The sequence below is a fragment of the Phyllostomus hastatus genome, unplaced genomic scaffold, assembly GCF_019186645.2.
Source record: "Phyllostomus hastatus isolate PE091 unplaced genomic scaffold, TTU_PhHast_1.1 phas_contig_80, whole genome shotgun sequence".
NCBI classification, from domain to species: Eukaryota; Metazoa; Chordata; class Mammalia; order Chiroptera; family Phyllostomidae; genus Phyllostomus; species Phyllostomus hastatus.
Window position 1 is genome coordinate 20,178,836 of NW_025333960.1, and position 27,375 is coordinate 20,206,210.

At 41.1% G+C, this 27,375-nt stretch overlaps 1 protein-coding gene across 8 annotated transcripts in view; it reads right to left on the reverse strand.

Annotated features, from left to right (window-relative positions):
* Positions 1 to 27,375, reverse strand: part of ANKRD29 (ankyrin repeat domain 29) — a 54,992-nt gene that overhangs the window by 15,953 nt on the left and 11,664 nt on the right. For all 8 annotated transcript variants that reach the window (XM_045850335.1, XM_045850334.1, XM_045850337.1 and 5 more), the window contains 4 exons: positions 18,026 to 18,124; positions 14,349 to 14,447; positions 11,445 to 11,543; positions 4,615 to 4,713 (listed from right to left, as the gene is read on the reverse strand). In XM_045850335.1, the coding sequence (XP_045706291.1) occupies positions 4,615 to 4,713; positions 11,445 to 11,543; positions 14,349 to 14,447; positions 18,026 to 18,124 (396 nt within the window). The remainder of the gene's footprint in view (positions 1 to 4,614; positions 4,714 to 11,444; positions 11,544 to 14,348; positions 14,448 to 18,025; positions 18,125 to 27,375) is intronic.

A 27,375-nucleotide genomic window follows, 5' to 3' on the forward strand; every position in this document is an offset into this window, starting at 1 on the left:
AGGGCCAGTGTGTGGTAGGACCAGGGGCTGGACAAGCCAGCACAAGACACGAATATCCCCACCCCTACCCCAGTGCCAGGTGACAGTCTGACCTCTGAGTAGGGCAAGAGGAGGAAGGAGGATCCAGAACTGACTAAACTTAACCTCTGGGGTAATTAAGATAATATGGCCCAAAGAGGCTGTTTTGGTCAGATAAGACAGAATTACTCATCAGTGAGAATAGGGGCTGAAAAACAAGATGATTCACTTGCAGGATACAAGGTTTCATTTTTTCTGCTGGAGTGTGCAATTTCAACGCCAGTGTACTAGTCACAGCAGGCACGGGATCCCTGCCTAGTGCTGTCCTGGCAGAGGGACAGGGGACAAGGACGTTTGAGCAGGGTGGTGGATGGTGGCAAACCAGGAGGAGCCTAGAAGGATCTGCGGGCACTGGGGACACAGTAGGAGGACAGTGGCACCTCGATGTCTTGGGAAAGAGCAGCTGGAACAAGGCATGGAAAAGATCTGGAGACACCCTTTCCCTACTTCATCCTTGTACAAGGACCTCTGAGAAACAGGCTTTAATCTGAGTATTATTTATCATTAGCAATATAAGTACGTCCTTAATTCGTACTTTTAGTTTACAAAGCACTTCTCCATTCATTATTTAATTGGATTCTCCCCTTTCAGGAGACCCATCCATTCATCCAACGACCCAACAATTATTAAGCATCTGCTTAGTCTCAGGCAGAGTACTAAAAATAAGTCATGATCCCTGTTATCAAAGGAACTAAGTCTAGTGGGGAAGAGACATGGACATTTCAGTACGATTGCAGTGCTACAATCAAATATGGACAAAAATGCCCCGGATGAACCAGGAAAGAAGCCCACTTACTGCATGGGGGTTACAGGGTCAGCTTCACAGATGGGGTGCTGGTATCTGAGCTGAGTCCTGAATGAGGACTAGGATTTTGCCAGGGGGGCGAGAGGAAAAAGAATTCCACGTAGGTGGAAGAACATTTACAGTCACAGTGGCTTAGACAGGAGTGGCTAGTTCAGCAGGGCGAGAAATCTGGCAGGCATGACCCAAGGGGTGTAGGTGGGGCCCCGGGAGGCAGGGGAGGGGTGTCTGGGCTGCACAGAGGGTTTTCCAGGGCTCAGGTGCTAACACACTTCTCCCCTCTTATCTGCTCTGGGTTCACTTGGTCTTTGCTGATATCGCCACCAGAGGGCAGCCAAGGAAAGGCTGTCAGGGGCCTGTTTGATGCTTTCTGAAGGCTTGTTTTTAGTAAAATTCTATTAATTGACACTAATATGTAGAAAAGTGCTGAGAGGTGCTATATTGGGAACAACTATTAATATCATAACAGTAATGCTAACACTCAATTATCACCTTAATTGCAGTAGTCTTGGTAGGTGGAAAAAGATGTCACCATTTCCTGGTTGACCTTAGGCAAATTACTACTCTGTCTCAGTGTCTGTCTGCTACCACAAAAATATTGGCCTCACAGAGATACTCGTGAATGAGGAAACAGGTGCTGAGCACAAGTACTGGCTAACAGATCCTTAGAAAATGGTAACTGAGCCCTGGCTGGTGTAGCTCAGTGGACTGAGTGCCAGCCTGCAAACCAAAAGGTCGCCAGTTCAATTCCCAGTCAGGGCACATGCCTGGGTTGTGGGCCAAGTCCCCAGGTTGGGGCATGTGAGAGGCAACTACAATTGATGTTTCTCTCCTTCTCTTTCTCCTTCTCTTCCCCTCTCTCTAGAAATAAGTAAATAAAATCTTTAAAAAATGGTAACTGAATTTGAATATTATTTATCATGAAAAACAGTAAGTACCTTAATTTGTAATTTGTTTACAAAGCACCTCCATATGCTTTATTGAGTTTGATTCCTCCAGTCGCCCTGTGAGACAACAGATCAGCAGGCAGGAACGACTGGTATAATGAGATTTGGGGACACCCGTGTGTTTCATTACTGCTGATAATTTCTCCAAATCTGGTTTTTGAACCCAGGGAGTTGAATATGAGTTACAGCATTATGCCAAATCAAATTACTTATAAGTTGATTATCTAGTTTATGAATAAGAGAGGTTTTCCTCTTCTGTATACCTCAACTTCTGTTTTCTCTTAATTGTCCTTGTAACAGTCAGGATCTTCATTGTGAAGATGACTTCACAATGAAAATGATGGAAATTAGGTCACTTTAGCTTCTTTTTGTAAAGTTTTGGAGGGAATTGGGGTAGAAAAAAAGCATTTAAAATATTTATATAAGTTTTTGAATACTTCTTGACAAACATATATAACTTCAAGTATATGAAACAGAATAAGTCACCACAAAGTGGAAGTTATAGCCTGTAAAGCACTTTTTTAACAACAAGAAAACAGAACATTTAGCTTGAGGCAGGATAAGATTCGTGTGGTCATGACAGCTGTCATTTACTCTGTACAAACCATGTGGAAAATGATTAGACTCATTTTGCACCAAGGAAAAAGAAGACTGAGGGGTGAGAACCACAGGGAGACTTCGGCTCAGCATAAGGGGGATGATAATGAGGGCTGTTAAAGAATAAGTGAATGGGTTTTGTATCTGAAATGTACAGGCCTCGAAGGGTGTTCCCAACATCCTACTTCTGCTTTCTCCAGGAAATGTGTGACTCCACATGCAACTTTCAAGAAAATAACATTGGATCAAATGCTAAACTTAGACTAACATTGTTTATCACTGAGAAATATTTCAATAATGTCTTTTCAGTGAAAAATGCTAGTGTTGTAGAGAAAATTACATCTTTTATTATTCAAAAAGTAGATTTGACTCATATCAACTCTATTTGGTGAGGACCCATAAAAAGAATGGAAAATGAGTTTTTAGACTGACTATGAATTTAAATGATCTCTGTGACTCTTAACCTCTTTATCTAAAACAGCTCAGCCCTGACCGGCATGGTTCCATTGGTTGGGTGTTGTCCAGTGATGGGTGGTTTCAGTCCAGGGCAGGGCAGGTGCCCTCATAACTTCTGGGTTTCAATGTCATCACTATGTGACCCAATTTAGGTTTAAATGGACACAATCCAGGCAACCTTTGAACTATAACCTTACATCAACATGGCTTTTATAAACAGTTCCTTAGGCATATGAATAATACAATGTATTTTACAAACAGATTTGTCAAAACACCAGAAATTATTTTAGAAGGATGTACAGAGGGAGAGAGAGACACAGACACAGACAGACAGACTTGATAATCTCTCCTTTCTAAATTCACAGTGGTATCTTCAGTGATGACCTCTAAATCAAACTTACACAATCTAAATGTAACCAATTCTTTTTAGTTAGTAAAATGAGGCCTCTGATTAAGAATAAATCACAATTTCAAAATAAGAAAGACCAACAAGAAATCTTAAATTCAAATCCCCAAATGTCAATTCCAGCAGGAACTTCTCAGAAAGTTTTGTTTTCCAGAAATACTCCTGAGGCAATCTAAGCCTAAAAATATCTTTAAAATGCTAAAAATATAGTCTTACATTCATAGCAGTGTCTGGCACATGTTAAGTTCTCAAGAAATATTGACTGAACATTAAATAAAGCAATCATCAAAAAATGTGGGAGCTTGAAGAGATCATCAGGATCAGCCTAGCCAGCCTTCTAAACTCCAGATGAAGGAAGAGAGGTCCAGAGAGGCTGATTCATTTGCTCAAAACCACACAGCTAGCTATTGGCAGAGCTGGATCTAGAACTCAGGATTCCTGACCTCAAACCCACTCTGCCCAATGGCTCTTTCTTTTCATGGGTTCCTCATACACCTGGACTTTTATAGGGTGAAAAAACGTGTGGTCAAGAACTCGGATCAACCTTAAAGTTCCGATAGGTATTCATTATGTGAGCACACAGGCACTGTCAAAGCAGGTCACAGCACAGTGGGAACCTGCCTGGGGGTCATTTACTGGTAAGAATTAGGTTTGACTTTTCCCTAGCCAACTACCTTTAAATAAAGTTACCATAACCTGAAATGTTCTATTAAAAACAAATTAATTAGGGCAGAAATTTTTCCTATGTAAGAGAAGCTAAAATGCCTTATATTTGGATGGTTTTTCACCATTTCTAAGTGAGGCCTATATTATCTTGCAGTTCTGTTCCTTTAAGTATCAGTTAACTGGTTTACCAGATGTTGGCAAATGAAGCCTTAATCACATTATAATGGTGAGAGATGAAGGTGTGGAACCCAGTGATGACTGCAGTGCCTTCTCTGCTTGGTGAAAGAAGTGGAGGTGAGAGGTAAGGCAGCACATCAGAGCAGGGACTGGGCTGGGGCAAGGCCACCTGACACTCCTCTGTTTGCCTGTGCCCCAGGCTAGCCTACTCTCATTACCTCAGCGCAGCCATAATTTATTTGAACAGGAGGTGGCAGAGTGTGTACTTGACCTCAGACACCAAACACCCAAGTTTTAAAAATAGTAAAAGGTGATGTCAGCCTGATTTCAGGAAAGCCCAAAGCAAAGAACAGAAGAAACCCTAATCAAAGATTAACCTGTGTCACAGAAGCAAAAGGATTTAAAGACACTCAGAGCTGACGGGCTGCCCAGGTGAATGCTGCTGCAGGTGAGCTGGCCCTTCCACCCACTACTCCGTGCATTACCTGCCTCGGCTGGTTGACCTTAGCTCCTGAAGACAACAGTAATCGAGTAACATCCAAGTAACCACCTTGGGCGGCTAGGAAGAGTGCAGTAGCTCCATCCTGAGAGACAGCAAAGTTAACATGTTAAAAGAATCATCTTTCACATTTATTTTAAATGATCTCTTAAATTACACATATTCAACCCAATTATCCATTTCCACCCCCTTCATATGCGTAGTTAATGTTTTATTTTTTGAAGAATGATTCTAAAAGATCACACAAAGTCAGACTGACTTTGTTTAAAATAGACAGTTTTATAAGGATAAGTTATAATGTATATAATGACTTCACAAAATCTTGATCCTAGAGCTTATGATACATCTGGTTGGTGGTAGCATCTAGGTTTTCCAAATATCCAGTCACATTTTTCTCTCATGTGTATAGACTTCTCATTGGCTGCTCTCTGCTTTTGTTGTATAATCTGAGTCCATCCACATTTTAATTAGTTTTAAAAATACATTCATTTAATACAATTTTCCATTTCAATCCTTCTGTCAGTTAAAAGCAGAGCCTTAGTTAAAAAACAAACAAAAAGTAGTCTACAACTCCGGTCAACATGGCAGTGTAGGCAGACATGGCTCCCCTCTTTATACCACCACATCAAAATTACAACTAAAATACAGAAAACCATCCCTCAGAACCATCAGAAATTGAGTTTGGAGTGGAAGTCAACAAGTACAGAATTAAAGAAACCACAACCATCCAAACTGGTTGGAGGAGTGCAGATGTGGAATGCGCTGATCGCACACCCACTTTTGGTGGGTAAAAATTCAGAAAGGATATCACGGAGTGAGGGCCCCCAGCCCAGGGTTCCTGGTACCAAGAAGATAAGTCCCCACAAATTCTGGCTGCAAAAACCAGTGGGGATTGAGTCAGTGGGAGAAACTCCAGGAGCCCCAAGCAATTCCTCTTAAAGGACCCACACACAGACTCACTCCCTCTGACCTCCAATAACAGGTAGCAGCTTGAAAGGCACCAGTGGCATATAGGGACAGACTGAAGTGTCTGGCACCAAGGAGAGCAGAGGCCATAGTCCCTTTTCTAAAACCTCCCCTCACAGAGCCAGCAAGCTGGTGCCATATCTGAGACTCCATCCACCTAGCTAATGCTGTTTGACCCACCTTAGAGATCCCCAAAGACTCCACCCCAGCCAAGTTGCTTTTCCATATGAATGACTGGTTTTGGCTTCTGCTTCACAACTTCCTAAATCCTCTGGAACAAGCAACAGCTGGTCTCACTGAACCTCAGCCACAGCACTGATTCACAACTTGACTTGCCTGGAAATCTACAAGCCCAGCACATGTAGAAGCCATCTCAGAAGATTTATAGCTCATGCACGGTGGCCCCAAGCAAAACACAGGTTGGGGCCGACCTTGGCCTGTATCACTCAGGAAACCCCAGGGCCAGCACACCCAGTGGACGGCTACAGACCACCTCAGAGCACCACCACCTTGCCCCTGAACAGCTGACCCTCCACAGAGGGAGGAGGTTGGTGGTCAGTGGTCACAGCCAGTCCTTACAGCTGACTGGTCTGAGTAAATCCCTCCAATTGATCTGCCAACAACAACTAAGGCTCAACTACAAGAGGGGGATATACTTAGTTCACACAAAGTACCCAGCTTGGGTGGTAGGAGAGGCTGTGTCACTGGACCCTATAGGACACCTACTACATTAGGCCACAGTACCGAGACATGGAGTCAAAGCAGCTCTACCTACTACATAGAAACAAACACAGGGAGGTAGCCAAAATAAGGAGGCAAAGACACATGGACCAAATGAAAGAATAGATCAAAACTCCAGAAAAAGAGCTAAATGAAATGGAGATAAGCAATCCATTAGACGCAGAGTTCAAAACACTGGTTATAAGGATGTCTAAGGAACTTAGTGAGGACCTAAGCAGCATAAAAAAGATCCAGTCAGAAATAAAAGATACACTAATTAAAATAAAGAACCATTTACAGAGAAACAACAATAGAGTAGATGAAGCTGAGATTCAAATCAAGGATTTGGAACATAAGGAAGCAAAAAACAACAAATCAGAACAACAAGAAGAGAAGAATCCTAAAACATGAGTATAGTATAAGCAGCCTCTGGAACAACTTCAAGAGGTCCAACATTCACATCATAGGGATGCCAGAAGGAGAAAAGAAAGAGCAAAAAACTGGAACTCTATTTGAAAAATTAAAGAAAGAAAATTTATCTAATTTTACTGAAGAAAATAGACATGCAAGTCCAAACTAAACAAACTAAACAAACAAGAAGGACAGAGACAGAGTCATGGACACAAAGAGTGTTTTGTTGGTTGCCAGATGGGAATAGGGTGTGGGGGAATGGGTGAAGAGGTGAGGGGATTAAGAGGTACAAATAGGTTGTTACAGAATAGCCACGGGGATGTAAAGTACAGTATAGGAAATGGAGTAGCCAAAGAACTTACAGGCATGACTCATGGACATGAACAATAAATGGTGGGGGGATTGTGTGAGGGAGTGGGGGTACTGTGTGGAGGTGGGGCAAAAGGGAAAAAATCAGGACAATTGTGGGGCAAAAGGGGAAAAATCAGGACAATTGTAATAGCATAATCAATAAAATTTTTAAACATGAAAAAAGTCTATTAATAAAAAGCAGAACAAAAAATCTGTTTTGTGTGCTTTTATGGTTCAGGAGTAAAGAGTGTCCTTTTATTTTTTATTTTTTAAATATATTTTATTGATTATGCTATTACAGTTGTCCCATTTCCCCCCTTCACTCCCCTCCACCCTGCACACCCTCTCCCACCCACTCCCCCCCTTTAGTTCATGCCCATGTGTCATACTTATAAGTTCTTCAGCTTCTACATTTCTCATACTATTCTTGCCCACCCCCTGTCTATTTCCTACCTACCATCTATGCTACTTATTCTCTGCACCTTTCCTCCCTCTCCCCTCCTCCCACTCCCCTGTTGCTAACCCTCCATGTGATCTCCATTTCTGTGGTTCTGTTCCTGTTCTAGTTGTTTGCTTTGTTTCTTTTGGTTTTGCTTTAGGTGTAGTTGTTAATAATTGTGAGTTTGCTGTCCTTTTACTATACATGTTTTTTTAAATCTTCTTTTCTTAGATAAGTCCCTTTAACATTTCATAAAATAAGGGCTTGGTGGTGATGAACTCCTTTAACTTGACCTTATCTGGGAAGCACTTTATCTTCCCTTCCATTCTAAATGAGAGCTTTGCTGGATAGAGTAATCTGGGATGTAGGTCCTTGTCCTTCATGACTTGGAATACTTCTTCCCAGCCCCTTCTTGCCTGTAAGGTCTCTTTTGAGAAATCAGCTGACAGCCTGATGGGAACTCCTTTGTAGGTTACTGTCCCCTTATCTCTTGCTGCTTCTAGGATTCTCTCCTTCGTTTTTACCTTGGCTAATGTAATTATGATGTGCCTTGGTGTGTTTCTTCTTGGGTCCAACTTCTTTGGGACTCTCTGAGCTTCCTGGAAGTCTATTTCCTTTGCCAGAATGGGGAAGTTCTCCTTTATTATTTGTTCAAATACATTTTCAATCTGTTGCTCTACCTCTTCCCCTTCTGGTACCCCTATAATTCGGATGTTGGAACGTTTAAAGATGTCCTGGAGGTTTCTAAGCTTCTCCTTGTTTTTTTCAATTCTTATTTCTCCATTCTTTTCTGTTTGGTTGTTTCTTTCTTCCTTCTGGTCCACTCTACTGTTTTGAGTCCCAGCTTCCTTCCCATCACTATTGGTTCCCTATGCATTTTCCTTCATTTCTTTTATGGTAACCTGCATTTGTTCATCTAATTTGTGACCAAAATCAACCAATTCTGTGAGCTTCCTGATCAGCAGTGTTTTGAACTGTGCATCTGATAGGTTAGCTATCTCTTGGTCACTCAAAAGGATGAGTTTTGGGGCACTGATTTGTTCTTCTGAGAGAGAGCCATGTCTCTCTCTCTCTCTCTCTCTCTCTCTCTCTCTCTCTCTTTCTCTCTTTTTGGTCTGGTCACTCCTGTTACGGTGAGAGGCAGAGCCTTAGGTGTTCACCAGGGCTGAGCACCCCAGTCGCTAGATTGTGACGTTGTATGTGAGGCCAGGGTCAAGAGGGAACAATGGTGGTAGCTCCGTTCTCCGTGGGACCTCAGTCCTTTCCGTGGGATCCTTGGTTGCATGCTCCACAATCGCCGCCTCACTTGGTCTGCCAGCTGCCGCTTGCGTACTCAGGGTCCACCCGCTGCGATCTTGTGCGCCCCAGATGCCTTACGCGCTCCCGGTTGCCTTATGTGCCCGATTCTCTCTATTCTCTGTGCCGCAACCCATGCCCAGCTGCTTGTCTCCGCCCCTCCTACCAGTCTGGATAAACAGGTCTATTTCAACTTCTTGGCTGTCCGACTTCCATTCAGATAAATTTTCTATCAGTTCTGGGTGTTATTCTGCCTCTAAATTGTTGTTGTTCCAATCTTGGTTGTGTGTGGAGGTATGGTGCGTCCACCTATGCCTCCATCTTGCCGGAAGTCCAAGAGTGTCCTTTTAACTAGATCTTTCTTACTCCCTTCTCATTCTTGTCCCCTTATCCATGTCTTCCCAATGTGCAGTTTCTCCAAGCTTTAAAGCATAAGACACTTTCAGAATAACTGCTTTAGTAAGAATACCCATGAGCTTGCCCCATGCCAGCCCAGCAGACACCCATAACACCTATATATGCAACTAATCAATCTTTCATAAAAGCCCAAAGCAAGTGTTTTTTTTTTTTTGAATTTTCTTTTTAACTGGGTATCTACGTCTTCTGGTCATTTCTTTTTTCTCAAAGGCATGTCATTGGGCAGTTTTAACAACACACGGGTCAGCTGAGAGCATGTATTCTCCGTCGCTGTTCATTTCCCACAGACAGGACACGGTGAGCTTCGTTACTCTCCGACAGCAGTGGAAAACCCGGGCAATCCCAGCTAATTACTGCCTCCCATCAGGAACAATTACCACAGGTTTAAAATACAAAGCACCTTTCCCTGCAAGTCCAACCATGTGGAGGGTGCTGGATTTCCAGTGGGAGCCAGTTGAGCTGCCAGACTCCCCTCAAGGCAATCATTAAAAAATTAATTAGCCTGTACAGAGTTTTAAACAGGTGTTTGATATGGGAATGAAATTTTTCAGCTGCTCCTTACTGTGTTGCCACAGGAAGTCTTCCATGAGTTTAGCAGCTCATAACTCTTAGGAAGTTTCTAAAACGAGTATCTGTGCATTGGGTTTTTACTGTGCATTACAAACTTCTGTTCCTAGAAGTTTTCAGGGATCAGTGATAGGGATTCTCCATAGTTCAACTGTTTTTCATGAAAACATTTACACTGGACTCTTTGGGTAAGGGTAAAAGTCTTGATAGAAAATGTAAGTTCTGGCACATGAAATTTCTTGTCACCTTACAATAGAGATAAATTTACAACGAAAATGGGCTCTCCCCAAACTCTACAGTTCTAAGATTTTGTGCCACCGTGATGAACCTTATGGAAGCATATTATCTAACAGGATCAATTCTATGCTCACCATCCACTTGGACTGCTGACTGCCAAAGCTATGAAAATCACAACACCACAACTCATTTTCTTTTCCCAAACACTTGGGCTCTTCCTAGTCAGCCTACACATACATTTACTCACACACGCTCTCAGATATACTGCACCTATATACAGCCAAAGAAACAGCTGTAGACCTGTATTTCTTAGCCTGGCCCACATGTCAGAACCCCTGTTGCTCATGCTGTGCCCTTAGAGACTCTGGGCTGGGTGGTGGGTGAGGGGCTGGAAAGCAGTATTTTTTTTTTAAAGCTTTCTAGGTGATTCCAATGGGCAGCCAGAGATGAAAATGACTCCCTTAGACCATTATCAAGTACTTCAGTAATTCAGCTGGGAATGCTGCAGGCTCAGAGTATCACGGAGTTTGAAGCACAGAAGGTAAGGCTAGTTGCCATGTACTTCAAAGAGGTCTGTGATTTTTCCGAGTTAACCATGTAAATGCTGGAAAGGGTGTTCAAATGAAAAAGTTCACACCTACACATCTCATTACATGTCTACGAAAGTATACTGTGCCCCGGGCACAAGGGCTGTCTAGGGCACAACCTACAGGTAGGACAGCCTAAAATATGTTCCTAGGTAATTGGAAAAAGGAATTCCTCCATTCCTCACTAGGACACCCAAGTCACTTCATCTCCCCATAATTTGTTTTTTCCTATAAAACTGGAATCACATGTGCCATGAGTCCTGTAGTATTACAGTGACAATCAGTTAAAAGAGTGCTTGGGTAATGTGGGGATTGCCGACTGGCAGCACACAGACCCACACTAGCAGTGGATGCCTTTTAAAGGACAATGTGTGCATGCATCTCTCATGTCTTCATCACCCAACCTCAACCCTCTCCCAAGTAACCTCAATTCTCCTTTTGTGTGCTCTTCCTTGCAAATAAACCCACAACAGAATTTGTTTATTTTGATTTTCAGCAAGCCCATACACTGGGCTTGTCATGCTATGAATGAGTATGTATCACATGATTTTTAAAGACCCTAATTGCACAGGTAGAGGAAATATTTCATGTGTAAGAAATTTAAAAGGGCAGAACAAAGATGGGTAAGTAAGATTATGCAGTTTCTCCACAGAAAAAGACTACCTGGTTGTCTATATGTATTTTTTTCCTTGATGTCTCAGATTAAAGTCCTATTGTTCATTGAAATAATTTTGAAACTGGCACCTCTGGTATCCAAACTTAGACTGCAATGGTCTGTGTGAAGAGGAAATAATCAAGGCCCCACAGTGAATGAAACCCACTCACATAGAGCTGGTCGTGGATGTTGGCTCCGTGCTTCAGCAAGGTGTCCACCACCTGCCTGTGCCCATACTGACTGGCGGCCAACAGGGCAGTGCCCCCGTCCTATGGGCGTGCAAAGTATAAACACGTTAGAAACAGCGCAGGCACAAATCTTACCACAGAGATGCTCTTCATATAGTGAGAAGTTTGGAAAAGAATTCTCCACAGATAATCACAAATTCACATTTCCTCTTTTGTTCCTTTTATGTTTTCTTTATTGTCATGACAGCTCATCTTAAGGACTCCACTTTTTGTACACTTGGATGACTTGCTTGAGATCTGTTACAGTTGACTAAGTCATTGTGATGAATTTAGAAATGTCCCATGTCTACTAGACTCATCAAAATGATCACTTCCTAAGTTATTATGTATGACCACTATATTATATACATGAAACTAATATACCATTGTATGTTAACTGTAATTGAAAAACAATAACAATGAAAAAGAAATTTCCTATGTCAAATGCAGACACTTCTCTTTGCCTCTCAATAAAGGAAACAGAGAACATAAAGCCTGCACCAGTCAGGTCTCTCTTGGAATTGACAGAGGAGCCTCCTTGGCTTCTCGCCAGAGACCCTCTTGACAAACCTCCCTGTGGTTCCGCCCCGTGGTGGGCCTCTGAGATTAAAGTCCTTTTATAGGGCAACCCTCAGGGGCCATTGCCTTCATGAAACAAGATCTGCATCCAGTAAGAGTGGATAATTACAGCATATTCCATGTGCCTCTTAACGATCCTACTTAGTATTTTCCTTTGAACATGTGCCAATCTGCCCAAGTCTCTTTAAAATGTGGGTCCTGGAACTCAACTCAACAAAGCAGTGTAAAGTGGGTGTGGTCTGACTCGGAGGGGGACACTCCTTGGTTCCATATACTCTACTTTTATTTCTGCAGCCCAAATTTGAGTTAGCTTTCATGTCAACCACATCACACTACTGACTCATTGAGTTTGTGGTCAGCTGAAATCCTTAATGGTTTTTCTCAGGGGCTGAAGCTAATGCATTATCTTTTCCCAACTAGAATTGTTGTTTGTTTAGCTTTGTGAATTGGTATGTGGACATTTGAGCTAATCATAAATAATGCGAGAACATGTAAGCTGGTTCTAAAATACAAATTGTAAGTATGAGATCATGTGGGTTTTATATATGGGCATAGGGTTTTTACTCAACATGCCTACCCCTCAGAGCCCCATCCTCAGATTCAGTGGGTCTGGGGTGAGGCCCAGAAATAGGCCTTCTGACTAGTCATGTCAGGTGACTGTGGTGAGTGGGTAGCAGGGGGGCCTCACTTGAGGAAACACTGCTGTAAGAGCTCCTGCATTCACAGGGGGAGGCATGTGGTTGAGTGGTGGGGGAGAGCTGGGTTTTGAAGGGTGAGGAATGGAGGAGAGAGACTGAAAGGCTCAGGTGGGGGGGAGGGTAAACACCACAAAACTGCATAATAGCAGCCACAGGTACCCATGTTTCCAAGTTTTGTTCTACCAATTTTCTTAGCTCTTTGCTTAAAGAGTTTAGAGAGCAGATTAAATACGATGACTGTCATAGAAGAGCTAACAACTGTTACTTTAAAAACACATATTTGGGGGAATATAAATTCAAAAACAATGATAACAATTGTTGACACAAAGCCAGTTCTGATGATTGGATCATATTAAAACTGAAAGCCTCCCCAACACTCTCTTCTTCCCCTGGAAAGCTCCTGGGCACCTGCAGCTGACCTAATGGAAACATGTGCAATGGCTCAGCCGGGGCCCCTTGCTCCACAGATATCTGGGACAACCCAAACTGGCTCATGCACAAAGGCTTTACACCAGCACTAACTTGCTAACCAAGAAGACTGGAGCAGCCATATGGCAAAAGAAGATCATTTTGGTGTAGTTCATAGAGTTGAGACTTAGGTTTGTACAACTTTACTTTTAGTTGTATCACTTTATAGATGAAAAATAAAATGACATTAATATAAAAACATACACATATTTTGTACATTATATTCAACATGTCTGGAGCATGTACACAGTCCAACAGCAGGTTTCAGAAAAGACAGAAACCTGGTATTCAGATCTATGTAATAACTTCCATTTCAATTAAAAAAAAAACCCCGGTGGAAACTCCCTTGATACTGAAGTACCAAATACAATGAGTTAAGAAAACCTAAAAGTTTCCACTGGGGCAAATATTCAGGAATTTTTTTGTTGTGATTAGGCCAGAAATAGTTGACAATCATAAAAAAGTTATGGCAGTTAAAATTTTTCCTACTACAAAATACTATCACTTAAAATCATACTGTGAACACAAAGTTGATCTTTCTACAGTCTGTTTTCTTATCCACATACCCAATGTGAAGGCTCAATGACTTCTCTCGCCCAGCTATAGAAACTGTAATCATATATCATATATTTCAGTGAGGACATCTCTGAAGGTAAACTGCCAGCCAAAGCACCCTCCTTAGAATCTCTGAGATTCACTAGGATTGGTTTCATACTTAAACATTTCCTATCAGAGCACTGGGATTAATCTTGAAGCAAAAACAGCACATGAAAAGAGGGAAAGCTTAAAGCACCTGCTGCTGTATCCATACTGGTAACACAATTTAGTGTCCCAGAGAAGAAAGCTGCAAGTGTGAAATAGAATCTAAGTAATTCCTCATAAAATTGTCCAGTTGTGTGCCCAGAGTAAAAAATGTCGTGTTCTGAATTGAATCTCTAGGAAGAGTCCTGAACCTTTACAAGGAACCTCATGAAACTCGCCTTCCTAAGCTTGAAAGTCCTGTAAAAAAGGAAGCACAAATTTTTATTATAGATGAACAGAAACAAATACTGATGATTGCTAAAATTTTTCAATGGGGTAGGAATCAACAAAGTCCTCTTACTTTGGTCCTAAATTCAGTGGATGCTCCAAATTCAAAGAGAAATCTCACGACATCATTGTGGCCTTGCTGGGCAGCGAAGAACAGAGCAGTTGTACCTGACTGGGGGAGAGATAGCAGCTGGTTTCAAAAGACATTTGGTTACATTACAAAACAACATCCTTGCATATAAAGCTTCTAGCCTAGGAAGGGGTTATATTTAAACTGATGATTATTCTTTGATCAGAGAAGTGACAAGTTGAAAGGAAAACTTTATTTTTGGTGTAGGGGAATAAATGGTAGACTTCCAAAAGACATGCATTCATTCTTATTCTCAGAACTTGTGAATATTACTTGTTTGGGAAAAGATGTGATTAAGGATTTTGAAAGGAATTTATCCGGGTGGGCCCTAAATCCAATGACAAGTGTCTTGATATGAGTGAGGCAGAGTGTGCTTAACACAAAGAAGAGGCACAGGCAATGTGACCAGAGGCAAAGATCAGAGTGAGGGGCCACAAGTCAAAGAATGCCAACAGTTATCACAAGCCTGAAGAGGTAACACATAAACTCTCCTCTGGAGCCTCCAGAGGGAGTGTGACCCTGTGAACACCTTGAGTTTTCTGTTTTTCAGAACTGTGAGAGTATAAATTTCTGTTGTTACAGCAGCTGTGGGAAACTAGCACGCTTGGTACAGTAGTTGGGGAGCACAGGCCTTCATTCATGGTGGAAGAATTCTGGTAGCGGTCTAGTTACAGAATTTATCGCCCCAGGGTATAAAGCTACCTGTGCAAGAAAGAATCTAAGTAATTCTTGCAAAGGGGTTCCAAATATTTCCCCAAATAGGACATATTAACAAGAAGCAGTCTGATTCTAATTTTAAACATATCACTGATACCCTGAGACACATTTTTTAGCATTCTTTCTTTCTTCACAGGCATTTTTATAAACCTACTAAAAAATTGGTACCCAAACCATTGTGTAGTCTGAGCAAAATCACCATTCCACTGATGTGGGCTGTATATACGGTACTTTTCATATAAAGATGAGCTTCATTCCTGTGCTTTGAGTATGGAATGAAGCTAAGAGCACACTTTCTCAGACAGAGCAAAGAGAAAACCAACTGGTAGTATTAAGGTCCTAGGTTCTCATCTGGGTGTGAGAAGCCAGGGAGAGCATGTCCTATGGATCACTGATCACTCTGAGTCTTGCTTGTAAGGGTGTGTGCACATGTGCATGTGTGTGTGGGTGACAGGGTCAGGGAGCCCATGTCTGTGGCCGGACACATGCCAGCGCCTTCCCAGGCACACCCTCTATCTCAGGCTGTGCCCCACTGGACTCTGCCCCAGCAAGGCACCGTGTGTGACAATTCACAGAACCTTTCTGCCTGTGATGCAAAAGTGATTTTTCTCCTTGGTTCTCAGGGAAGCAAGTGGGAAACAACTGCTCGTGGCTTTCTTACAGTGGAGGATGCTGGGTTCCAGAAACCTTGAGATGTGATAAGGTATGGATGGAGAAACTTGGCTAGAATAGGGAAACTCTCATCTTCTTTATAAATATTAATTTTACAGACTACTACAGGTAATTTCTAGGTGTTGCTTCTTCATTAAGAGAAAGGATTTGTTTTTCAATAAGCTTTTTTGACTAATCATTGTGCGTGTGAATATAGCAATCTGGATGACAGGAGCTAGACTTCAGTCTGGAATGCAAATAAAGGTCTTAAATGAATGTGAATAAACTAACCATAAAGGTTAGTTTCCCAGGCTCTCAAGATTGCTCCTGAAACCCAGGGCCTCGTGACAACTGCATGTGTGGCTTCTATGCCTGAGAGTTTTACTCAGCCAGTAGTGCTGGATCTCCAGAGCAATGGTCTTCCAGGACCACAGCTTCTAGTGTGTCTCTCTAGCAAGCCCTGTGTGTCTAGACAGCTGATCTAAGAAAACAGTGGCAGGTACTCTTTCAGGAAACAAATATTCTAATATTGCAAAATCAACTACAGATGAACCAAGGTAGAAGTTTGCTATAGGAGTTCCTCAGCACTGCCACGCACTCTCAGATTCCAAAATACGGGAGGTGAGGTTGGGGCCGCTTTGGCTTAGCAGGTCTATTGTCCCAGACTTCCAAGGCCTCAGGGACCACCGGGAACTTACACAGAATCACCATTTGAGACACACAGGTTACCTACAGATGGGGCACACTTTGGTAAGTCTTCAAGGGCCACTTTGTTCAATGCACAATAGTTTACCTCTTCAAGAACAATAGCTGGGCAACTGGAACCAACCATACGTTGACTGGAAATAAAAAAATAATTCTCTTCTCCTCCCAGCTTTCTTAGGCATTATGAAGATATTTTTGTGCACGTTGAACTCACCTTTAAGGAGTAAGCTTTTGAGTAAGCAGAGCTAGATCATGTTGTTTTTATTAGAGAAAAATCTGTCTCTTTAAAGTTAAAGACTGTAAAGCAGAGAGCAAAAATAAAAAGACTGGGGTAATTTTAAACTATAATTCTAAATGGGCCCAAACATTTTCTTCCAAGGAGAAAATCAGCTGCTGAAGTGCAAATGACCTAAAACAATGATCCAGTGTTATGGAAATTGCTCAGGAAAATCTGCCTGTGAGAAGACTGGCAGGATTTGCTGTAGTCTCTTTGTACTGCTCCTCTCAACAGACCAGGCCTGCTGATCCAGGGCAATGAGAACCAGACTCCAGGCTCTATCCAGTGAGCGTCACTCTCCCATGGTCCACGGCCAAGGCAACACCAAGAGGGGAGATAAAATTTCTAGATGCCCTGTGGAACATCTAGCCCTTCCATACGGTGCATCTTAATTGCTCCCCACAGGGTGGCAGTCCAGCCTGGAAGATGAGGTGTACTGCTCTATGAAAGTTTGGTTAATGAGTTGTCCTTTCTGAAACAGCTATAGGGCAGGCCTTTCGGTCAGAGTGGATCAAGGAAAACCAAGCGCTCCAGTCTGGTTCTGCGTCACTGTGGCCTGGCCTGTGCATGTGTCTCCATTAACATTAGTTTTCCAAGCTCTATTTTGTCTTGGAAATAAATGGCCCCTCCTCAGACCTGAATCCCAAAGCATGTTAAAATGTCCTAGCCCCCACTGTTTTTCTACATTGGACCAAGGATGCATTCTTGGGCCATATGGAACTCTTAAGATTACCCTTGAATAAAGGGTGGGAGCTGACTCATATTTTAGTCCAACACTCACCACATGCATTTTGGGGGCAGAGCTTATTATACAGCCAGTCAGAGAAGTCCTTTGAAAATATGGTTTGGTGGAGATGGTTGAGATAGTGTAGCAAGTGAGACTCATTAAGAACAGGTTGGTGATGTAATCCTTCTAAAACTATAATGATCTCTATGAAAATCCTATGAATTCTATAGCATCTCATCCCAAGGGAAGAAGAAAGAACTGATTTAAGCTTGGGATGAAACGTTTGAGTGTTAAGAGATGGGGTTAGAGGTCTGGTTACCTCAGGATGCTACATGTGCCTGAGAAGATGTGTTCAACTGATGTACAGTCAACGGTCAGTTCCTGGGCCTTATTTTAGGCACAATAAAGCCTGTGGCCTGAGCTTCAGTGTCATATAGGTGAAGAGCAATCGCAACTCTTGCCCTTTTAAACAATTCACTATTGTGAGAACTTCAAGCATCTATCACCAGGGTCCTTCTTATTCAAGTGCAAAATTTGACCTACCTCTCTCTGGAGATTGATGTCTGCTCCTTGGAGAACGAGTTCCCTCACACAGTCTATGTGACCAGCATAGGAGGCGACCATGAGGAGCGTGGTGCCATACTGGAGGGAGGAGAGACAGATGAGCAGTCAGGCCACCGTGTGTCCGAGAAGGGTCCTGGAGGAGAGGCTGCAGAGACGTCAGCTCCACCCAGGGCACACCCAAGCACAAAACTCCCCGCAGCGAGAGAAGTGTCATGTGACTAACCTATAATGCAGACTAGGTAGGGAAAGGGCAAGGTGACAATTGCTGAAGCTGGAATTTTCAATTTAAAAATTTACTTCTCCCAGTAACTTCAGAAATATAGTCCAAGTGAACCATGGTTACTGAATTTTAAAGCACCAGTGATGTAATTATCTCATTTTGTGATTCATATTATTAAATGTTCATGAGCTGAAACACTGCATTAATGCAAAAAATAGGTTAAATAGTACCAGTCGGTTTTCTGGGTTTAGAAGTCTTTATCTTCAAACTGATTCCAACAGAGACTAAAGGCACTGTGATGAAAGAAGAGATGACAGAAGTAAGAGTCAAGAGCCCTGGGGTCCAAGTTGACCTTTGTCATCTTTGTCATTAACCAACAGTGCAACTACAGCAAGTTGCTTATAATTCCTGGGGCTCATTTACCTCATCTTTAAAATGAGGGGTTGGACAAGGTGATCGCCAAGGTCTCTTGCAGCTTTCAGATTCAGAGACTTGAGGTGGACCATCTGATATGAACCCCTCCAATCCAAGTGGTCTTTTGTAGTTTAATTTATAGTTGTTTCTAAGGGTTTGGGATTATAATCTGAACCACCACACCTGCACGTTTAGCAACTTGCCTTCCGGGAGTGGATGACAAGAGACACTTCCGCAGTGAGGAAGGCTTTCTAGGATGGGGGGAATGTGACTTTGGAGCGTTGTGCTATTTACATCTGTGGGATTTTGCAGTGAGGCAGTAGAGCTCAGCAGTCTGACAGTATGACCCTGGGCAGGTTACCTAACATTTCAAAGGCTCATTCTCCTTGTCTGTAAAATGAGGAGTAATTAAAATGTCTGCCTGATTAAATTAAATGGGAACAAGAGATAATTCAGGCAATGGACTTAGCATAGCAATGTTAGATAACAATTCAGCAACTGTTAGATATTAAAACAATATTGTAATAGTTCAGTAAATGTCATCTGGCTTTTGTTGACTTCTGTGAATGACAGTGCTACTTTTGGAAGTCTTGTTTGCTATTAATAAAAAATATAGGTAGAATCAATAAAAGCTAATGGCTTCCAGTCAGAGAAAGACAAATACCATATGATTTTACTCATATGTGGAATCTAATGAACAAACTGAACTAAGAAGCAAAACACAGATAGACTCATAGATGGAGAGCAGATGACAGCTAGTTGGGGGGTGGGTTTAGGGGGTAGAGGGATTGAGCAAAAAGGAAATAGGACACGTGGACATGGACAACAGTGTGGTGATTGCTGGGAGGGGTATAAAGGAACTAAATGGTAATGGGAAAAGGTACAATAAAGATAAAATTAAAACATACACATGAAATAGGAATTCAAAGAATAATTATAGAATGGAAGATTGGATGTCATTAAAAAAAAAAAGAAAAGCTAACAGCTTCATAGGAGTGCTCTATGATAATTTCTCTGCCCCGAGTGACTGTATTTGGTATTTCAATGTAAGACCTTCATGTAGTTTGCCCTTTCCATTATTTTTTCTTAAATTGATTTTAAACAGAGAATGAGAAACACTGATTTGTTGTTCTACTTATTTATGTATTCATTGGTTGATTTTGTATTTGCCCTAACCAGGGATTGAATCTGCAACCTTGGCATATTAGAACAATACTCTAACCAACTGAGCCACCCAGCCAGGGCTATACATTCATTATTCAGTTGAACTTCTTCCTCCATATTTTCCAAGATTGGAGGAGCAAGGTTGGTATTACCAAATTCCTCTTGAATGTGAGCAATTTCTATACAGATGTGGAGACCCCAAGATAACAGAGGAGTAAGTGGAAGCTACACTACTTCCTCCCAGGACCAAATTGGAACTATAAAAAAATTGTTGAGAAATCATCCTGAGTAACCAACTGGACATTAGCTGAAGAGAAGCCTTATAACCACAGACAGACAGAAGAAACCACTTCACCACAATGTGACTGGTAGGAAGTGCAGGGGAGGTGCAAGAGGCTGGCTGGGCTCCCATGGGTGGCAGCTGAAGTTCCAGAAGGATATTTCAGTGGCTAGGGGGTTCCGCCTGTGAAGTGTGGGGCCTAAACCCCAAGCTGGACTCCCCAGCTTGGGGTTTTCAGCACCAGAACTGAAAAAGGAATCCAAATAGCATAAAGCTGTGAAAAGCAGTGAGGTTTCTGTCTGCCAAAGAGAGATGGCTGGAGACTCAGAAAGGCTCTTAAAGGGCCAACACACAAAATTTCATTTGCAGCCACCTACCTGGGCTCCAGCAGAGGGAGGGCAGAGTGGACTAGATATGCATGAGACTCTGGGAGACTGGTGGCTTTAGGAAGAGAACTGAAGGAACGGTCTCTAGGATCCCTGTGCCGAATCATTCCCCACACTGCAGAGGCCATCCTTCTCAGCCAGAGCACGCCTCTGCAAATGGCATCAGGCGGGGGGGGAGCAATAGCTCTGCCTACAGGAACTACTTTGCCCCACCCTGTGGAGCTTAAGCTCATCTGCTGAATACAGCTTGAGGCTATATCACTGATTAAATTTAACAACTAAGGCAGATCTCTGGGACTGCTGAGACTTTAGCTAACCTTGCCCCAGGCCCAAGGCTCAGAAAAACTGGCTTTGGTGTGAAGTCTGGTTCCTTCTGCACACACCAAGGCCCAACAGAGGAAGCAACAAGCTGTAGATCTCTGATAGCTCCAAACAGGTTGCCCAGGGCCAGTCAGAGTCTGACTTGGCAGGGTTTGACTTGGACCTGCATCAGAGCCTTGCAGATCTACCTAATACACAGAAACAAACACAAAGAGACAGCCAAAAATGGGAAAACAAAGAAACAGGCCACAAATTAAAGAAGAAGAGACTTCTCTGGGAGAACTAGATTAAATGGAGGCAAGCAATTTATCAGACAGATAGAGTTTAGAGTAATGATTATAAGGATACTCAACAGCATGAAAAAAAGACATAGAAACCATAAAAAAGAACCACTCAGAAATAAAGAATGCAATATTTGCAATAAATAATACACTGGAAGGAATAAACAGGTTAGATGAATCAGTGATTTGGAAGACAAGGTAGAAAAAACCACCCAAGCAAAGCTGCAAAAAGAAAAAAAAGACTTGGACCTAAAAAATGAGGAAAGCTTAAACATTTTAGACAACATGCAGTGTAACACCATCTACATGATGGGAATACCAGAAAAGAGTGAGCAAGGGATTGAGAACCTACTTGAAGAAATAATGACCTAAAACTTCCCTCATCTGGTGAAGGAAAAAGACATACAAATCCAGGAAGCTCTGAGAGTTCCAAACAAGTTGGGCCCAAACAGGCCTACACCAAGACACATCATAATTAAATGGCAAGGCTTAAAAACAAGGAGAGAATCCTAAAAGTCACAAGAGAAAAGCTGGTAGTCACATACAAGGGATCACCAATCCGACTGTCATCTGATTTCTCAACAGAAACATTTCAGGCCAGAAGGGAGTGGCGTGAAACAGTCATGGTGTTGAAAAGCAAGGACCTTCAACCAAGGCTACTTTACCCAGCAAGGCTATCATTTAAAATTGAAGGAGTAATAAGGAACTTTTTAGACAAGAAAAGCTAAATAAGTTCGTTAACACCAAATCAATACCGCTACAAACGTTAATGGGATTACTTTAAAAGAAGAAAAAACAGAGAAAAATAGTCTAACAATAAAATGGCACTAATTGTGTATCTGTCAATAATCATTTTAAATGTAAATGGCTTAAATCTTCCAACCGAATGCATAGTTGAAGGGACAAGAAAACAAGACTTACATATATGTTGCTTCCAAGGGATCCATCTCAGATTGAAAGATACACACAGAAAAAAAGTAAAGGGATGGAAAAAGATATTTCATCCAAATGGAAGCGGGGAGAAAAAAAGCTGGGCCAGCAGTGTTTATGTCCGACAAAATAGACTAAAAAAAAAAAAGCTATAGTAAAAGACAAAGAAGGACACTACCTAATGATAATGGGAACAATCCAACAAGAGGATATAACCCTAGTAAACATTTACATACCCAACATAGAAGCACCTAAGTATGTAAAGCTAAATTTATGGACATAAAGGGAAAGATCAACAGAAATACAGTCATAGTAGCAGATTTTAACATCCCTTTGACAGGAATGGATGGATCTTCCAGAGAGAAAATCAACAAGGAGACAGTGGCCTTAACACACTAGATGAAATGGATTTAATTGATATCTTCTGAGCATTTCACCCTAAAGCAGCAGATTATACACACTTTTCAAGTGCACATGGAATGTATTTTAGGATTGACCACGTGTTAGGACACAAAACAAGTCTCAATAAATTTAATAAGATTGAAATCATATCAAGCATCTTCTCTGACCACAATGCTATGAAGTTAAAAATCAATCACAAGAATAACACCAAAAACCACACAAAGACATGGAAGCTAAGTAACATGTTATTAAACAATGAGTGGGTCAAAAGCGAGATCAAGGAAGAAATCAAAAGACATCTTGAAACAAATGAAATCCAACAACAATCCAAAATTTGTTGAGAACACAACAATCCAAAATCTGTGGGACACTGGGAAAGAAATCCTAAGAGGAGAATTGATAGCATTACAGGCCTACCTCAACAAACAAGAAAAAGCTCAAACAAACAATCTAACTTTATACTTAAAGGAACTTGAAAATGAACAATAAACAAAGCCCAAGTGAGTAGAAAGAAGGAAATAATAAAGATAAGAGCAGAAACAAACAAAATAGTCTTAAAAAATGATACAACAGATCAATGAATCCAAGAGCTGGTTCTTTGGAAAGATAAACAAGGTTGACAAACCTTTAACGGGACTCAAAAAAAAAAAAAAGGGAGAGTGAGGATCCAAATAAATAAAATCAGAGATGAAAGAGGAGAAATAGCACTGACAGCACTGAAATGCAAAGGATTGTATAAGAAAACATTATATACAATTATATGCCAACGAACTCAACAACCTGTGAGAAATGGATAAATTCCTAGAAACATACACTCTCTAAAATAAATCAGAAAGAATCAGAAAATCTGAATAGACAGATTACACTTAGTGAAATTGAAACAGTAATAAAAAAAAAAACTCCCAACAACCAAAAGTCCTGGACCAGATGGCTTCACAGGTGAATTTTACCAAATGTTCCAAGAACTGACACCTCTTCCTTCTTATACTATTTCAAAAAATTCAGAAGGAGGAAAGGCTCCTGAGCTAATTTTACAAGCCCAGTGTTTTCCTAATTCCAAAACCAGATAAAGACACTAAAAAACAAAGAAAATTATAGGCCAATATTACTGATGAACATAGATGCTAAAATCCTCAACAAAATATTAGCAAAACAAATATAGCAATGCATCGAAAAGACCATATACCATGATTAAGTGGGATTTATTTAGGAATGCAAGGTTGGTACAATATTTGTAAATCAATAAATGTGATTCACCACTTGACAGTGTCATAGCAATAGATGAAGAGAAAGCATTTGATAAAATCCTGCACTGATTTATGATAAAAACTCTCAGCAAAGTGGGAATAGAGGGAACATACCTAAACATAATAAAGGCCATATATGACAAATCCACTGCCAGCATCACATGCAATGGGCAAAAAAACCCTACAAGTGTTCCCCTTGAGATGGGGAACAAGACGGGGATGTCTGCTTTCACCTCTCTTATCCAACATAGGAGCGTAAGTCCTAGCCACAGAAATCAAAAAAGAAGAATTAAAAGGCATCCAAATTGGAAAAGGAGAAGTGAAACTGTCTTTATTTGCAGAAAACTTGATATTGTACATAGAGAACTTCAAAGATTCTACCAAGGAACTACTAGAACTGATAAATGAATTCAGCAAAGTAGCAGGATACAAAATTAATATCAAGAAACCAGTTGCATTTTTATATGCCTATAATGAACTAACAGAAAGGGAAATTAAGAAAACAATCCCCTTAACAATTGCTATAAAAAGAATAAAATACCTAGGAGTATATCTAACCAAGGATATAAAAGACCTGTATTCAGAAAATTACAAGACAATCAAGAAAGAAACTGAAGCTAAGTGGAAGCACATACTGTGTTCATGGATAGGAAGAATTAACATCATTAAAATGTCCATACTACTCAAAGCAATCTATAGATTCAATGCAATTGCTATCTAGATTCCAGTGATGTATTTCACAGAACTAGAACAAATATTTCAGATATTTGTATGGAACCACAAAAGACCCCACACAGCAGCAGCAATAATGAGAAAGAACAAAGTTGGAGGAATCACACTACCCAGTAACAAACTATACTACAAGGCCATAGTAATCAAAACAGCCTGGTACTGTCATAAAAACACACATAGATCAATGGAACAGAATAGAGAGCCCAGAAATAAACCTATTAATTGACTTTATAGTCAGTTAATATTTGACAGAGGAAGCAAACACATACAGTGGGCCAAAGATAGTTTACTCAATAAATGGTGTTGGGAAAATTGGACAGATATGTGCAGAGAAATGAAACTAGGCCACCTTCTTACACCATAGACAAGAAAAATTCAAAATGGATTACAGACTTAAATGCTAGACCCAAAACCATAAAAATCCTAGAAGAAAACATAGGCAGCAAAATATCAGACACTGCTTGTAGCAATATTTTTTTGGATATATCTCCCCAGGAAAGGGAAACAAAAGTAAATATAAGCCCATGGGACTATAGCAAACTAAAAACTTTTGCACAGCAAAGGAAAACATCAACAAAATAAAGAGACAACCTACAGAATGAGAGAACATATTTGCCGATACATTTGATAAGAGATGAATATCCAAAATTTAAAAAGTACTTATAAAACGCAACACCAAAACCCCCCCTAAACAACCCTATTAAAAAATGGGCAAAGGAGGCCTTATCCAAAGAGGACATACAGATGGTCAATAGACAAATGAAAAGATGCTCAATGTCACTAATCATCAGAGTAATGCAAATTAAATCCACAATGTGGCATCACTTCACACGTGTCAGAATGGCTATCATCAATAAATCAACAGACAAGTGCTGGTAAGGATGTGGAGAAAGGGGAAATCTTTTGTACTGTTGGTGGGAATACAGACTGGTATAGCCACTGTGGAAAGCAGTATGGAGATACCTCAAAAAATTAAAAATTTTTTGACCCAGCAATCCCATTGCTGGGAATATATCTGAAGGAACCCAAAACACTAACTCAAAAGAACATGGAAGCAGCCCAAGTGTCCATCAGTAGATGAGTAGATAAAACAACTATGGGACATTTACACAGTGGGATACTACTCAGCCACAAAAAGAAAAATTTACCATTTGCGACAATATGGATGAACCTAGAGAACATTATTCTAAGCGAAATAAGCCAGTCAGAGAAAGACAAATACCATATGATTTCACTCATATGTGGAATCTAATCAACAAATGAAACACATAAAATAGAGACAGACTCATGGGTAGAGAGCAGGATAGAGCTAAGGGGAGGTTAGGGGGTGCAGGGATTGAGCAAAAAGGAAAAAGGACTCATGGACACGGACAAGAGTGTTGGTGATTGCTGGTGGGGAGGGAATATAAGGGGACTAAATGGTAATGGAAAAAATACAATAAAGTAAATAAATAAATAAATAAAGCCAGTCTAAACCGACAATATAGCTGTAACTATATTTTTTACATGAGAAAAAATTTTTATCATTGGTCACACTGGTCTCAAAATAAAAATCAATCATGAGCCAGAGGAATCCCAGAGCACCCAATTTGAATACTTAAAAAAGAAAATAAAAAATTAGGCTCATCTGTATTACAGTAAGGAAAGATGAATAAAACAAAGAACAAAAATGCTTCTTTAAAGATTGTATTTCAATTTTAGATGATAGTCAATTGAGAGAAAGGTTGAGATAAAGGAAAAAGAGGATAAAGAAGTCATATCTGTTGATGACTTAAGCTACAAAAAAATATTTCCTTTATATTCAAAACCTATTAGCTTGATTGCTTTTAATTCTCTAATAATTAAGGTTACTTTGTTTTGTTACCTGACGTGGAAATGTATCTTTTAAAATGAGCTGATTTTGAGCAGAGGACACCATGGATATAAATGTAGAGAAGACCACAACCAACAAGATGGTGAACTGCATACATTCGTATGTGTAAAAAGACTAAAATAAACTTGCCATCACACATCTTTGTGGTGAAAGTGTCAGAGAGATGAGCAAAGAGAAAGCTGTAAACATCATTAAAGACAGCATTAATCTAGAAACTGAAGGTGAATGAATGAGTGTTAGCAAATCAAAGTGTTTCCCATCGTGTGTGGCCTAGAGATGATGCATATTTGTCTTTACAATGCTGTTTATTGGAAGAGTTTGAACAGGTCATACCTGAGGTTAGGAGCAGTTCCCAGCAAAGGCCTAGGGCCCCTCCTTGCATTCCATCAGCTCTCGTGGTATCCTAGGGGATCCTGGGCTTGGCCCCACTGCCGAGGGCAACACTAGCCTAGAGATCATTCACAAGAAGAATGATCCTGGAACCATTCCATCCTGGAACCCAGACTCCATGTTCAGGTGGCATGTGGAGGAGGCAGGAACCCACCCAGTGCAATCTGGAGGAAACGAGGGCCTGCACTGTCCCAAACATCTTCCTGCCCCCTCAGCCACCACCAATTGTAGATGCCCTTTCAAAATGAAAGAGCGTATGAAATTACCATCATTTAGACTTGCTCCTTTGGGTTAAGGAATCATCTCTCCTGAAAGCCCCTCAGAAAGTGACTTTTTCTTTTAAACAAGGAGTAACCTAAAAATACATTAGTATTTATTTATAGAAGTAATTTTTTGGATCAAAATAGCTACTGGGTCACTCAGCAGAGACCAATGTGAGCCCCGAGGGGAAAGGGGGTGGTGGTAGGAGGTGAGCTCTGATGGGGAAAGGGCACTGGGGGGCTGAGAGTGTGGGGTGCTGTCTGGGGGGCATGACGTGTGTGGCACTATGTGGTGACCCTGGGAAGCAAAAAGCCAGGAGAAAGTCACGGAGGTGTCTAAAAAAGGAGTGGCTTCCAGAAAAGGGGAAAATGGCTATTGACCTGGTTGGTGGATGAAGCCACAATGAAAACCAGTGTCCCTGCTTCAGT